Source organism: Girardinichthys multiradiatus, chromosome Y (assembly GCF_021462225.1).
Source record: "Girardinichthys multiradiatus isolate DD_20200921_A chromosome Y, DD_fGirMul_XY1, whole genome shotgun sequence".
In the NCBI taxonomy this organism is placed as follows: Eukaryota; Metazoa; Chordata; class Actinopteri; order Cyprinodontiformes; family Goodeidae; genus Girardinichthys; species Girardinichthys multiradiatus.
Genome location: NC_061818.1, coordinates 2,849,911 through 2,864,062, shown reverse-complemented (window position 1 = coordinate 2,864,062; position 14,152 = coordinate 2,849,911). Strand labels below are relative to the sequence as shown.

The window sequence follows — 14,152 nt, the reverse complement described above, 5'->3', positions numbered from 1 at the left end:
ATAAGTTGAAGCACGACAGTGCTTTTCTGGGTGAAGAGTAGCTTAATAAAACCCGAAAACCTGGTCACAAATATCAAATTACATGTTTTATATCTCTGCAACAAAGCATCAACAATGTTGACTGAATGAGAGCTGTGAAGAATAATTCATGATACAATTTTATAACCTTTTTAGTGCTAAAATACTTTAAACAAATGAGTTCATTGCAATCATTCCACTCACACAGCTCTAAAAGTTTGACGCTAGCGCTTTGGAGCTAAACTTTAACCACTCATTTCAGTCTGTGGTTAAACTTAGAGAATAATTCAGTCTAATGATGTTCGACATGATGCCAACAGAGTAAACTATTTGTACTATACTAAACTTCAATGCTACAACTCATTTGCACACATACTACTGCTGGTCTGCTCAGAGAAGAATGATACTGAAGAAAAAAACAATCTAGGAAAGGCTGGAGCTTCTTAGAGCCAGTTTATATGTGAAGCAATGCTACCTGTGGGTAGGTAACATACTCAGTGTGAGTTACCAAGGTGATCAACATGATCTCCAGCTGGAAGGAGCATAAACAGTGCTGCCCCTCCCCAACTTATTGCTATGCACTGCTGGTCAGCCAGATTAGATTTGACTACTACTGTGTCCTTGGACTTACAAGAAGGACAAATTCAGTTGTTTGGAAATATTTCCTGCCACTAAAAACATGGAGAGTCATGGTGTGCAACAGGAAAGCCTGGAATAATTAATAACATAGAGTATAATAACCAATACACACTAATTATTTTATTTAACACTAGGGGTGGGTAATATAGACTTGACATGTTATCATTGTGGTTTGTGGTATTTACTGTAATCAGAATAAAAGCAACCAAAAACCTTTGGTCAGGTGCGTTCATGTGTAGATAATCATATTATTTTGCTTATGCTCATTTTAAGTCCATTAAACGCAGTAAGTAATGGGAACATCGTAGTTAATGAATATTTTAACAGACAAAATCATAAATACAACAGGGTTAACAAATAATGTGTTACTGAAGTTTTAGTCTCCATTAGTAGATTTTAAATAGAAGGATTTGTTTTCTATTAGACTTGCACTTGTCACTGAAATGAGGCCCCTTTCTCTTCATCAAACAGTTTGGCATTCACAGCATTCCGAATTTACAGGATTATTATTTTTAAATAAATCAATATTCCTGGCTTTGTCTTATTTGTTCTTATCATGCTGGAAATGGCACTTTCTACCTGTAGACTATTTCAAACTATTATGTTACTCATTACTTTCTTTTCTGGGGCAAAAACTGGTTGTTTAAAATTTTTTTTTGCTATATTTATAAAAGAAATTAAGGCAGTCCTACTAAAGGATACAGCTCCTTTTTACGGTTTTTAATATAACACTGCTTTAAAACTACTGCTGACAGATACCATTACTGTAATAATCAGGAGATTAGTATTACTTTTGGCAGCCGTTGGATTAATGGGAGTATTTCTATTTTAAATTAAAGCAATCAGATCATGTTATGGTATTTTTACTCAAAGTCATTATACTGTGTGACAGATAGCGGCCCATGCTTTTTTCCCCTCATTTGTTTTATGGATTTTTGGAAAATTGTTTTTGGGTATAACTCCAAATCTCCAAGCTGTTTTTGGTTAAAATGGGATTATATTTTGTAGGAATTCTGTTGTAACCTTGAGCTCGTAGATATTTTGCTTTCGCTTCCCAATTTAAATATTGGAATGCAAATCTAAGTGCTGAGGGGGTAGGAGAACTAATTCAGCACTCTGTTAAAGAGAATACAAGCAACCATTTATGGTCATACACAGCTATGGGGTTTCCTTCTCATTCAAGGAAAGCATGGCAGAAGTCCTCTAAACTGAAGACCTTTTAATCGTCAGCGGTGTAGCAAATGTCAAAATCAGAACCAGCCAAGGAATAGCTTGGGTAACCCAAGTGTAACACTAAGGAGAACCTTACAATAAAAAGAAATAATGAATCCCTTACAGACAAGAAACACCAGCAGCCATCTTGCATAAACACCTGTTGAAATCCAGAAGTGACTAAATCCGAGTGGATTTTTCAGTGAAATGTCAGAGTAACCAGAAACAACAAACGTTTGTTGATCCGTGCCATGACTGAAGCAGTTCTCTGTGCATGCTCACAAACACACAATAACCACGGGCTCCCAACCACCACACAGACTTGACCCCTGGGCCCCAACCAGAAAGCCTCCACCCTCCTCCTTCCTTTGTCTTCACGTCTTGATTGTTCCTCGGGCCCCTCCCCCTCCCATTCCTCCTGGTGTGTCATGCATGTACCCAGATGTGTGTGCAGTTTATTTTTGGTGAGAGAAAGAGCAAATCGACAGAAAGAAGGAAGGGACAGATGGTTTGAACCAGAGAGAAAAAACAATCAGAAAAGGATGAAGGATGGGAGAGCTTCTTAAAAAGGCAGGCCTTATTTAGCTCTTCTTTTAAAATGTGGCCATATTTCTCCACACTCCGCTTTATTTTCCTGGACCCTGAATGAAGACTAAATAACAACTTTTAAGTTATTATTAGGTTCTTCTTTTATTAAGAAAGCGTTTTACAATATGCAGAATATTTTGGGCAAGATCTATTAAAAAAAAAGTTGACATATATCCATCTGAATCAGTCCCCCCCAACGATAAATAATGAAACAACAATTTCAATAATTTCCTAAAACATCACTGTTTTGGAGTTTGAATTTACTGTGAACTATTTTTCATCCACACAGGGTTAAAGTTATGCATACATGCTTAAATGTATGCATACATTCCCACTAATATTTTCCCTTCACATATTGCAAAAGCACCACACACCATCCACAAACTTTTGGCATAAATCTAACTGGATATTTGACCACGTGTCTCATCAGAAATGGTACATTTAAGTTAAAACCATTGCTGGCTAATCATTGTTCACAAATCTTTAACAGCACTAAAGTTGAACCAGTTTTGATGTGTGTTTGGGATCATTGTACCTCAGGAACCATCTGACCCACACTGTCAGCCACAATGAAGCACATTTACCCCCCCACTGTTAGGCAGAAATGGGAAAACGGGGCATCCACCCCGACACTCAAACTTTGACACTCACACTTTGCTTGATCAAACATTTAGAAACAATATTCAGTTACATGGTGCCGTTTGAAAATGTGTAATCTCTACTAACCTGCTCTTTCTAAAACCAACTGTTTAAAGACAAAAACTAATTTGTTTTTATTTTTTTAAAACAGGTATGTTGGGGGTATTTCAGTAGTAAATAACAAATCTTATTTAACAAGTCACCGCTGTATGGAATTTGCAGAATTAGTTTTCTGTCATCCCTTTAAAGAAGAAACTGACCAGAAAATAGTCTTATCACCCTCTCCTTAGTCTTATTGGTCCAGTATTGTTAAAACAATTTTCTTTACTAATAACATTAAAATAAGTATCTTAAAATGGTTTATTGATTCTGTTCAACTAACGAGCATCTTAAGAGATTTAAATGTGAGAACCACAGACAAACAATGGTACATTTATATTGGCAATCCCTGTATCCAAAAGATATTCCAATTATGGAAAATGTGTTTGGTTACACAGATCCTGACACCAAGCTACGCTCCCAATATAATGTGATTAAACTGTTCAGTAAGCTAGCAAAACTACGTGTTTATAAATCCAAATTCCACTATTATAAGCCACGTTTTACTAAATTAATCTTACACAGAAAGCACTATCAATTTAAAATGGCACAAAATGGCCAGTGTTTACTAATTCTAAACCTAAATTTGTATTTATCGTATTCTCTGGCTGAAATAAAATTTTTCTCCATTCTTTTCCTAATCAGAAATAAAAAATAAAAAAAAAACAGTGGTAGGCTAAAGATAGCTTGCTCATAATTCAGGTCGTAGCACATTTCAGTGCAGCTCCAGTTCATTTTGTGCAAAAAAAAAAATTAAGAGAAAAATGTTTCCTCTGCTCCTTCATAAGGTAAGAGCTTTGCTTATGTTATTAAATAGCAGTACATTAAGCTGCTCTCTCTGCTTAGCTCATCTTTCCCACACAGACAGCTGTTTGCTGATAGAGACCTGCAGCTGAGTGCAGAGGCACACAGGGGGCGCTGCAACCAGCAGACAATGGAGGAGTCGGACTTTCACTGCTCTATACTGTGGACGTCAGTGGAAAACAAGACCGATTGGTAAAAAAAAACACAACATTAGCACAGCCAATAACATTTTTTCAAGCTATGTATACACAATAAAAGTTTTTTTAAAACTGGCCAACGCTGTATCATCATCATGGACTGACAGGGTGTCAACCACGCAAAAAACCCTCTGCTTCAAATACTGATACTTTCAAGCTCAACTAACAAGTAAACCTGCCCGGAGGGACAAGCTAACTTTGAGTTATTTGTCCAAAGTGACAGGAAGTGTTAACTGTAACACTAGTGAAGGTATCCTTGACTGGAAGTGACTTGGGTGTATTGCACCACATGGATGACATAATAAAGAAGGATTTAATTAAGAATATCTCTTAATCAGTATATCTATATTTCCATCTATTATCCATCGTAATGCTCAGTAGGGACCAAACTACTGTTTTCCGGGTTTTGTTCTGTCTTGATGAACGTATGGAGTATGAATGTGTGAAGGTAATGAAAATGATTGCTAAATCTTTACCAAGTTTAACAAATAAACACATTTATGATTGAACCAATCACCACCTTTTAGATAATTTTGAAATGCTAAAGTACTGACACTGCAGCAGGAGGTAAAAAAGACCATACAAAACCAGTTCCACTGACTGAATGAACGTAGGTCAGGAAAACGGCTATAGCTCAAATAGTCTTGAAGACCGTATAAAAGTAGAAGTAGATGTACCATCTAGGTTGAAGCACCTGGTCCACCATCTGTAACTGAACCTCTATAATGCTAAGATAACAGGAACTGCAAAAGCATAATTTTAATTACAACAAATATGATCAAATGATTGGAGCTTTGAATGGTTTGAACAATTTGAATGGTTCAGTAAAGACCAGATTCTAAAGAAAAGCTGCTTGAAAGAAGAGTTCTATACTTTTTCTTTTCATACCAAAGAGATTAAATCAGCTGTTTGGAAAAATTTCCAGCTTCAGCGTAAACCAATTAATACCTCCTTGTTACATTTGTCTTACTCTATTAAAGAGCAGAACAGTGGAAATGTATAATTTTTTGCACAATACGTAACTGACAAATACTACTAAATTTAGCAGGTGTCTATTCAAATTTTCTACTTAGGTCTGTGTATTAAAAAAAATGTGCAAATGTACAAATGAGTAAAAGAAATACTGTACTGAAAGAATTACATAAAAACCCATCTCTACACTAGAATGTGCAACACATAAGCAGAGCAAACTAGATTTACCAGCTCACACACAAAGTCTAAAGATGAGTACACACAGAATTTCAGGAGGTAGGTGTTACAAATAAATATAACCCAGAACAGGTGCATTTCCAGATAATTTTTACTTTATTCCACAGTGAACAAAGAATATTTTACATTTCTAAAAATATTTAGATTTTATTATTTTCTATAATTTCCTGAAGTGGCCAGTAGAGAATCAACTGAAGATCTGGATGGATTATGTCTATTTCTAAAGGAATAGTGAGTGTAGCCACTGTCTGTCTGGTTGGATAGATAGAATATTCAACAATAAAACCACCTGAAATATTTGAACAACAATGTGCTGCTAGCTTAGTATAATGCCTTATAATAACTCCCTTTATTTCTGTCTGGAGATCCTATTCCTGCAGGAAAGCACACATAAAATGCATCTTTTGCAAATACATTTAGTTTTTGGTAGAGTTCATTTGCAGAAGATGTTTGAGTTTTGTGAAACCAAGCCAGATAAAAACAACAGGAGTCCAGAATCATTTAGTAAAAAGAAATTACAACTACAGTTAGAAAACAAGCAGGAAAATCTGAGTCAGGCTCAAGCAAACACTCTAACAAAGTATTTGTTGGCTTATTAACATTACATAACCAAACCACTTTAACAACCGCTGTGACACACAGTACATCACACAGCATCGCTCCTAAATTTCTACAACCCAGTTTGCGATAAGACAACTACAAATAAGTAGGTAGTCTAGGGGTTTACTAAAGCCTTTATGGTATTCCACAAAACTCCATACAGAACAGTTCTAACCACAGACATAAAATGATCTCAAATTTGTTAATGAGTATATCTGACTAATGTCTGTAAGATAATGAAAACAGGAATCCAGCTTATTCCCTGTGTCACTCCTAGCTTTGCCACAGTCTTTATTTTATCCAAACACTCAATAAAATAAAATCTGTGATTCTTTTGGAGTTTCTTTGAAAACTTAAGTTGATCTTGTGTTTTCCATTTGATTTGAAGAGACCTACCAGACAACTTCTTATAAAATCATTTCAGTACATACCTCTAAACACAAATATGTATTTGTACAAAATTTCCTGAAGATTAATTTGCTCCTTTTATTCTGTGCTGAGCTGAGTAGGAGAAAATACTCATTTAAGCCAACTTATTTCTTTCAGGCAGAAACAACTGTTCTCATCCCTGTTTCCTAATTTTAATACTTTGATCTTAGACACATATAGGTCTAAGGCAACTGCCTGGACATAGGTTCACCTTCCATTAGCCAAACTGTCCGAGATGCAGCAAAACTGCAGTTTCAATTCAAACTACATGAATCCATCTTCCAGCCACTTTCACCGAGTCACTTCAGCTTGCCGTCTGCTTTTGTTTCCATCGCTCAGCGTCGGCTCTTTGTGGAAAGCACTAGGGTGGTGCAGCAAACATGGCAACAGGCCAAGGGACGGCAAGGCATAACGAGAGCGAGGGAGAAATGAACATACTGTACAGGAGAGTGATGGAAACCAGTGAGCAAATGTGGATGCAGAGCAAGAGAGCTGTCAGAGCATGCGTGTGGGGGAGGACCCATTCACTCCTCTAGACATAGAGGTGGGTGACCAAAGGTAGTTCTGCCAGATGATTGGTCGCACCCCCCTTGCACCCTCCACCCACTGTCCCCTCCTTCTCCCATTAGCCAGCCACAAGAGGGGAGGAAATCCAGCCATGGCTCCCTCAAAGCCTTATTCTCTGGTCTCTCTGAATGCTACACAGTGTCTTACATTCTCCATGCATTTTATATACATTTTCATCATGTATGCATTTCATTTCATGTAGAACAACAGCTATTATGCAGGGCAATATCTGAATTCCTTCACATTAAATTCACCTGTGGGTTATTATCAAAGCAGTGAACAAGTATAAAACCTGGGTGTAGCAATCTCCACCTCCCTGCTTTGAAGCATACATCCAGCTCCTCCAAGTCTATGAGCTTAGGACTATAAACCAACGTCCTCTAGGAGCTCTTTAGATTGATTTTGTAGACTTCCTCTGCAGCCTTCTGCACCTATATGTCCATCATCCATTATAACTGAATCTGACATTTGAATCGTTGAACCTGAACAAAAGGACATGCTGTATGATTTCAGAACAAAGGGATCACCAATACATAACATATGCATTAACCTATAGAAAATTCAAATATTCTCTCTCCATTCTTCATATCAGTCATGTTGTGCAGCCGTCTTGCAGATTAAAGGTTGCCATTTTATAGCTCAGATTTTACAGCTCAGTACAGCAGGCCATGTTCACATAACCCTAACACAGTCGCCTTAACCTGACTTTATTCCACATGTTATAGCGCAATTAAAGCTTCATTTTATTACTATATGGGCCTAAAGAATTATTCTACTCGGTTCATTTTATATACAGTATATTACCCTAAGTCACTTTCAGTGCTCATTTATATCAGCACTAAGTTGTAACAGATGTCTTCTGAAGGCACTTCACAGACAACTCCAGTTCATACAGATTTAAAAAGAATCTAATTTGGTCCAAATATGCAAATCAATCATTCACTCAAAAACAATCCAATCAAATGATCGCATTCAGACCCAGTTACATGAAATTAGATTTGGATTATAGTAAATTACAATCAAAGGCATTTAATCTTATAATGCCAACTCATGGAAAGCTGTGTAACTTTACATATTTGCTACTCTTGACTTGCAGTGCCATGAAAGGCTGGAAAAGCATCCAAAGTAACTCTTAGGCTACGTTCACACTGCAACTTGAAGTGACCCAAATCCGATTTTTTTGCCCTTGTACGACCTGTGCGATCAAAACTTTGTATGACAGTCTGCACGTCATACAAAGGATTGTGAACCTGTGCTCCCAAAATAAAAAATAAAAAAACACCCCAACAGTCAATATATGCATTTTTTGTCATTAAAAAATTAAAAACATGCATTTCCTAATCTGTCTTTTGATGTGACCAGTAGTAAATTTGACTTTTTAAATGTTTTACTAATTGGCTGAAAACGTTTTCAGCATTGTTAAAAGGTCATTGGAGGCATTATGGGTAATGTTTGTCACTTCAAATATTATGCCTTCTATCAAGGAACCTATGAATATGATCCTGAAAATATGCAATTGGCTAATAAAAACTTTGTTTATAATAGATTAATTGTTCATTGTAAATCACAAACTTAGTTATTCTTTTATCTGAGCAATATATAGACGAAGTGTACAGATTTGGTCCCATGATGTGCTCTAGTTATTATCCAAGAGAACACCGCAACAATTCCTCCAACTAAAAATAGGAGACAATTAACTAACTAACCTGTATATACAATGGCTCTGCTTCAAGCTCATAAATTAGAGCCAATTGTATAGAAAATACTTCAACAGCTGCCAAAGTAAATATTAAGGAAAATATCTAATGATACTTATTAACATAGAGTGAAAAAATTTTTGTCTTCAGCATATCCTGAGCCCCATAAGTTATAATTATATCTTTAGTATGAAACTATCTAACCAATGTCTAAACACATTTATTTTTAACACACACGCAGCCTTTCTTCAATAACTGCAGACCTAGTGCATGTAAAAAATAGAAAGCCCACATACATGACAGAACAATTTTATCAGGAAGATATTTCACATTCCATTAAAGCCACATGTTTCTTTATGCTATATATAATGAATATTTTCATTTTATAGGCTATGTGCTCTGAGAAAAATGTATTTTGTAGATGGGATCCACATTCAGATCTTCACACTTTGGTTTGTCCAGACTGTGTGCCCACCATTCCCTGGCCAAATGTTACATTATAAAGAGGGAGTTTCCCCGACAATAAGGATTCCATACATGTATGCTCTCACCACGCTGGCTAGTTTCCTCTAAACAGACCACCGTGCACAGACACACACACACACCCCACACACCCTCGAATCTTTCCTGTCCACCAATACCTTCTACAAACCCACTGCAGCCTGACACACATTCCAAAAACTCTTATGATGAATACTATTACTGTCTTGGAATGTTAAAAGCCTTCCGTATGCAGCTTCAACAAAATATAGACAGACGGACACACATTCATTTCTTCCATGTTCACAACATGACCAGCAGCTAATAGGTTCAGACCTGCTGCTTGCAGCATAGAAAGAGAATTGAAGTATTTTTCTTCCAGAAAGCGGGCTGCCCCTCCCCCTCCATAAGGGCCAGTTCCCTCTCAACACCCCTCCTCCAGCACAAACACACACCTCCATTAAAGGCCCATTTCACAAACAACTGAATTCTGCTACTTAAAGGTGTTGAGGCTATTTTAAAGCCACGCCAATAGCTTCTTCATAGGCCGCAGGATGGACCTGAAGTTGAACCAGCTCCCCTCACACTCACACACAACAACACTGGAGACGTTTAGTGTCACGTACAATTTTCAATACAATCCAATATTAAACAGAAACTCCTTGTCATATATGTTTGCTTCTTTTTCGTGATTTATTAGATCTATAAATATTTGCATTAAATTTGATTCCACTTCTGGTTTAATTGGACATTGACAAAGAGATCGTTTTGGAAATGTTTTCACCATAAAGCGTCTCAGAAGCGTGCGTGCAAAGATCAAATCTGGCTGCTAATATTCAAATAATTTTTACTTGTTTTGTGAATAATCTTGCTCTTGCTGAAAGGCTGTATGAACAGCCATTTTAGGATGGGGCTTCCAATTGTTGGGAGTTGCGGAATAAATGAAGGACAGACTCGCAAATGAGCCGTATTAGTTGTACCGCAAAAACAGGGTGCGTCAGCCGCACACACTGCGGGTGGAGGAGGGGATAAATGCTGCCTGCACGCCGTTGCAGCCAGCCTTTTTTCAGCAGAAACCTTCGCCATTTTGCTGACTGCCTGATGTGGAGAGCTTGTTTTTCGCCTGATAGTATCACGTGTTTTAGCGCCACCGACACCCTGTCGCCCACGGAGATCCTTACAAATAGTCTTCTATGTAAAAAGGTTATCAGAGGGAAGGCCTGGGAGTCCCCTCGCGCAATACAGCACCACCAGAATAATTATCTGCAAACTTCTGCCATTTAAAGCCTTCTGTTCTTTGTGCTGGCCGAATTTAATGCGCATGTTCGAGATCTGTCCTTACAGCCCAGCGCAAAAGCAACGCCAATCTCTGCTAGTGTTGCACAATTTTAACTGTGCAATCAGGCAACAGGGCGGACACCTAAAAAATATTTTCTTAATTAAATACTTAGCGATGTTAATATACGGAGCAGTCAACAAAAATATATAGCTGACTGGAATTTAATAAAATATAAATATGCACAACACTGCATGTTTACTGAGTATTTTGATAATGGAGCACACGTGAGGCGAAATGGGGGAGATGTGCTGAATCTGTGCCAAAGGTTACAGGGACGAATCGAGGACTATAAGCGAATTCCATAATGCTGCTAAAAACAGGTGTGGTCTGGATCTTAATACAGAGTAGATGAGCTACGATGAACGCCAGACTTATGCGCGGAATTTTAAACGCCATTAATGTGTAGACCTCCGTGGTGATTTTAAAACAAGCCAATTTCACACCCAAAACAGCAGGAAATATTTTACACCTGGGAAAAGCGTGTGAGTTCTTAATTACATTACAGTTACTAAACAAAAATAGGAAATGTTTCCACAAATTGCATGAATTGAAGCAATCAGTCCAACACGAGTTTTTTTAATTTATTTAGGACTCCAGTTCAGTTATGTAAATCTCTGCATATCAAACAACAGCAGTAGAAAACTAGCAGCCCTCCACATTCACGTAAATACGTCGATAACAGCTTATATTTTTTTTTATAAATGAAAAGTGATTGGAATCACGCCACAAGCATGCAAAAATCATGTTGATTAAGAGCTACACATAAAATAACAGTGCCTTAATGCAGAAGATAAATGCATTGAAAACGAGTATACCACACCGTACAGCCCCTGCATAATTAACACAATGTGGCCACATTTAAAGCAGGTAGTGCTCTTGAGTTCGTTAAGAACTGATGGTAACGACTTTGTCTAGAATATATCTTGTAATCCTTTACGGTTTATACTTACTAAATGTTTTACTTACTAACCAATATCAGTTTATTTAAAAGAGGGAGGACATGTAAGCTACAAGCAGCCAACAGAGCACAGCAGGCACCAAGACCAAAGCTGTCACAGTGCAGTTCCTCAGCAATGGCCAACAGAGTACAAAGCAACAACACGTTTCTGTTCTGCAAGCTTCCCAGACTGGTTTAACACTACTGCAAAGGAAAATAGGCAGAAAACTCTGCATTTTCATTTAAAATGTTCTCAGAACGAAAGATGATAAAAGACATGCAAAGGTGTGTTTAGAAGCGAGTTTAAAGTTTTTAAGGGGTTTCTGTACCTTTGCTTCTTGGGTACAGAGTGCTCGACCTCAATACGTTTCCCATGAAGTTCCACTTTACCTGAGAAAAAAAATAAACAAGGAGAGTTCAGAAATATGTGTGGCTACATGCTAACTGTTGACTAGCCATGCAGGCCTAAGGAGGGGGTTTGAAGTTTTTAAGCTACAAAGCTGAAGTAATGGAGTCAATGCAACGACCCATTCTTCAGCCAATGATGGTAACAACCTAAAAATAACAAATAGGCTTAGAAAAGACTCCAAAAGATTTTAAAGTATTAAAGTACCCGTCACATAATTCTATTATTCCAACCCAAAACTTAAAATGATGCGTTAAAATGATGTTTTCGATATAAGGTTAGAGTTCAGACAGAAGAAGAGGCAGCTGACTGGCATGGCGACCTCGCCTCTCTTCATGTTACACATGTAGGAAACCATGAAAAATTCGCTGCACTGGGACAGAGGGAAATGAAACTGGTGATATTTGGTTCATGAATTCGCTAGACAATTAAACATAGATTAGCCTCTTCTCTACCTTTGTCATAGTGGAGTCTCATCTTAAAGGGGGAGGGGGGATTAGTAAAGCTTTACTCTATATCACACTGAAGGCTGTTCAATCAAGCCTCCTGGGGTCAGGGAGCTAAGACATATTCTTCATTTTCATAATAAAAAAATTCTTTTCACTAATTTTCATCTGGTGCATAGCAAAAACTTAATTTAGAGATACACGTTCTCAGTCAGGACCGTAAATTTGCACTATACACGACCACCCCCCAGCAAAAGTTGAATTACTTTCCTGGGTATATATTCCACGGTACACCTTCATTCATTAAGCCACTACCAAACAAGTTCCCTAACAGCATAAATGTGTTTTCATGTGCCGCGTTTATGCAGAAGCCTAGGAAATGCACGGAGAATAAAACTGGGACACACTGTTGAGGGTGAGCATGGAGCCGGGGGTGCACAGCAGCATCTAAAACCGAAATTACTATTAATTAAACTAAAACGGAACTACAGGCGGCTTACTGTCATTTTCCACTCACCCGAAAAGGTCTCGATTGCTTTCATTGCCCAGTGATCATCAGGACAGTCCACAAAGGCATAGCCGTTTTTCATTAGGAACTGTCCGGAGTAGGGGATCTTGTGATCCTCGAAGGTTTTGATCAAGTCATCGGCAGTCACGCTGTCGCCTAGGTTCCCAATGTACAGTTTGTGCATGGTGGTTTATTTTCTGAGTCCAAAATATGGAAAAAAAAAAAAAAAAGAAAAGAAAAGCGAAGAAAACTGTAATTTAAGGAAAACAAAAAGTTGCGATCGTGAAATCAGATAGTGTAACCAGCTCCTCTGTCACACCGCTCTCAAACAGAAACTGGAATTCACGCTAAAGGATAAAAGATGCAAGATTGATAACCAAAAATGACAGGCTACAGAACAAAACTTCGGACGAAAGCCAAAATAAAAAAATGAAATTTTAAAAGTCGAACCAGGGGTGAGTGAATGTATTTGTAAATCCCGCTGGATTAGAGGAGCAGAAGAAATAAAATCCGTTGTTTCGCAGCCGGCTCCAGCAGTCGAAGCAGCAGCCTGTGGGCTCTCTATCGGACTGTGGATTATAGTGGGTAAAAGCTATTGGGTTGATGATGGGTCTGTGTTGGAAGAGTGGGCAAAAACTCTGGCGGGACCAGATCAAATCGGGAGTAGGCTTGTTTTCCGTTCTCTCTCTCCTTTCTACCCCTATCTTTCTCAGCGAGCAGCCGGCTGAGCGATGACGCCGCCCCTCCTTAGACTGGGTATTCACGTTTTTTTAACCACGTGGTCTATCTGGAATAGGACTAGAGAGGCGGAAGGGGAGGGTCCAATAATATTCCAGTTTCTTTACCAGATGAGAGCATATGTGTGCAACTGGAAATTCTATGGATCGTTGCGGTCTTCTTTTTGGCGGCTTATTTTATATAACACTAACCAGTAACAGTTGCTTCCGCTCTTCTGACCATTAGCCTGTATGAGATGGCAGTCAACACTGCGCTGAGTTTCTGAATTTCCAACTACTATTTAAATTTGTCTCGTTCTGTACCCCTGGTAAGGTGTTGATGGAAAAACGTATAGCTTGATGTTGGAAGCAATCACTAATTGTGTATCCTCTCCCTCCAACCAAGCATACTAATAAGGGTGTCAATGTACAGACACAAAAAAGTCGAGCCTCCAAATGTTCCTGTACAGCCCTGCTAGCGAGACTGACCAGTAAAATTCTTATACTTTGAAAATTAAACTTTAAAAATGTATTATAAGGTAAGAGTTTGTAACTGAAACAATGTGTCAAATATGGCGGCTTTCCTTTGTGACTACTGCGTAAGACTAGCCTACCTGCCCTA

General features: G+C 38.1%; 1 protein-coding gene across 1 annotated transcript in view; it reads right to left on the bottom strand.

The window, feature by feature from the left end:
- LOC124864778 (insulin-like growth factor 2 mRNA-binding protein 1) overlaps window positions 1-13,550 on the bottom strand; it is a 60,119-nt gene extending 46,569 nt beyond the window's left edge. Inside the window, exons 1-2 of the mRNA XM_047359682.1 lie at window positions 12,824-13,550; window positions 11,784-11,844 (exon numbers count right to left, since the gene is read on the bottom strand). Of these exons, the coding sequence (XP_047215638.1) occupies window positions 11,784-11,844; window positions 12,824-12,998 (236 nt within the window). The 5' untranslated portion in view covers window positions 12,999-13,550. The remainder of the gene's footprint in view (window positions 1-11,783; window positions 11,845-12,823) is intronic.
- Window positions 13,551-14,152: the final 602 nt, after the last annotated feature.